Source organism: Oryza brachyantha, chromosome 3 (assembly GCF_000231095.2).
Source record: "Oryza brachyantha chromosome 3, ObraRS2, whole genome shotgun sequence".
Taxonomy (NCBI): domain Eukaryota; kingdom Viridiplantae; phylum Streptophyta; class Magnoliopsida; order Poales; family Poaceae; genus Oryza; species Oryza brachyantha.
In genome coordinates, this window is record NC_023165.2 from 22991090 (window position 1) to 22993168 (window position 2079).

At 56.2% G+C, this 2079-nt stretch overlaps 1 protein-coding gene across 1 annotated transcript; it reads left to right on the plus strand.

Annotated features, from left to right (window-relative positions):
* The first annotated feature begins 532 nt into the window (after positions 1 to 532).
* On the plus strand, positions 533 to 2079 carry LOC102708424 (UDP-glycosyltransferase 91B1-like). The gene has a single exon (XM_015834546.2). The coding sequence runs from the start codon at positions 533 to 535 to the stop codon at positions 1919 to 1921; it is 1389 nt and encodes a 462-aa protein (XP_015690032.2). The 3' UTR covers positions 1922 to 2079.

Genomic DNA, 2079 nt, shown 5'->3' on the forward strand with positions numbered 1-2079 from the left:
AACAGGTAGACGATTTGCTATTTGTCAATCATTTGAAAAGTTGGGGGTGATTTTTTGAGTTTTTATGGAAAAAAAGTCAAACGGCATATTTAGAAATAAAAAATAATTTGTAAATAAAACTTTTATATATGTATTCTTGACGATCTGATAACCAATGTTAGAAAATAAACTTCAGCAAAAAAACCTAAAATTAATTCCAAATTTAAGGTTAAAATTTAAATTTTGACATATAAGTATAAAAAAACAAAAAGACGATGATGTTAATGTACCATGTCAAGACGGACACAGAAGAAAATACTATCAAATGCTGAAAATACTCTTCCTTAATCTTTAGACTGAGCGTATGGCAGAAAAAATTTAGCGAAGGTAGTCAGTACGTAGTAGTTGGTACTCCATCGTGGATTACACCATCCCATCCCATCATGGATGGATACTCCATCGTTTCGGCCCTCTTATTTAAGGTGGAGACCTGAATATATAGAGCGGATCAGGCAGCCACGTCGCCACACCACACTCACACTGCCAGCCGAAAATGGAGTCCGCCTCCTCGCCGCTGCACGTTGTCATCTTCCCGTGGCTCGCCTTCGGCCACCTGCGCCCCTGCCTCCACCTCGCCGAGCGCCTCGCAGCGCGCGGCCACCGCGTGTCCTTCGTATCCACCCCGCGCAACCTCGCCCGCCTCCCGCCGGTTCGCCCCGCGCTGGCGGGGCTCGTCGACCTCGTCGCGCTGCCGCTGCCGCGCGTCGACGGCCTCCCCGATGGCGCCGAGGCCACCAGCGACGTGCCGTCCGAGAAGTTCGAGCTCCACAGGAAGGCGTTCGACGGCCTCGCCGCGCCGTTCTCCGCGTTTCTCGACGCCGCGTGCGCCGGCGGCAAGAGGCCGGACTGGGTTTTCCCCGACTGCATGCATCACTGGGTCGCCGCCGCCGCTCAGGAGCGCGGGGTGCCGTGCGCCATGCTTATCCCCTGCTCCGCAAACGTCCTGGCCTTGCCTGACCCGCCACCGGAGTCTAGCATGGACCATTCGGAGGCGATAGACCAGTCCATGGTTGAGGCACAGTGGAACACGGAGGATTACAAGACGGTAGGAGCCTCGGGGGTGTCCCTCAATGCCCGCCTCATCCTGACGCTGAAGAATTCCGAACTCGTCGCCTTGCGGAGCTGCCTTGAGCTGGAGCCCGACGCGTTCACGATCCTGACGAGGATCTACTCCAAGCCGGTCGTCCCGTTCGGGTTGCTCCCGACACGACCCGACGACGGCGTCAGAAAGGACGGCGAGGACGACGAGACGATCATGCGGTGGCTCGACGAGCAGCCGACCAAGTCGGTCGTCTACGTCGCGCTAGGAAGCGAGGCGCCGATGAGCGCTGATCTGCTGCGCGAGCTGGCTCACGGGCTGGACCTCGCCGGGACACGCTTCGTCTGGGCCCTGAGGAAACCCGCCGGCGTCGACCACGGTGACAGCATCCTACCAGAGGGGTTCGTGGAGCGCACCGGCGAGCGCGGGCTGGTCATCACCCGGTGGGCTCCCCAGGTCAGCATACTGGCGCACGCTGCCGTGTGCGCGTTCTTGACGCACTGCGGGTGGGGCTCCGCCGTCGAAGGGCTCCAGTTCGGGCACCCGCTGATCATGCTGCCGATCGCCAGCGACCAAGGCCCGAACGCGCAATTCCTGGAGGGGAGAAAGGTTGGAGTGGCGGTGCCGAGGAACCGCAAGGACGGGTCATTCGATCGAAGCGGCGTCGCCGGAGCTGTCCGCGCCGTCGTCGTGGAGGAGGAGGGGAAGACGTTCGCTGCCAACGCCCGTAAGCTGCAGGAGATCGTGGCGGACAGGGAGCATGACGAGAGATGCATCGATGGATTCATCCATCAATTGACGTCTTGGAATGAGCCGAAGCATAATTCGAGCGACCAAAACTGATAGCATATCGAGTCTCAAAACCAAAGAAATAACCACCGCATCATTACATGTTTTTTATTTGAAACCGAACACTACTGTGCGCATGTTGCGAGTAAATGGATATCTGTTTGTTCTGCTCTGATCGAATATATTATGAAGAAATAAAGGTGCTTTTCTTT

What these genes read in the sequence shown, in the direction of transcription:
- LOC102708424 (XM_015834546.2), top strand. Translation starts at nt 533, where the DNA reads ATGGAGTCCGCCTCCTCGCCGCTGCACGTTGTCATCTTCCCGTGGCTC.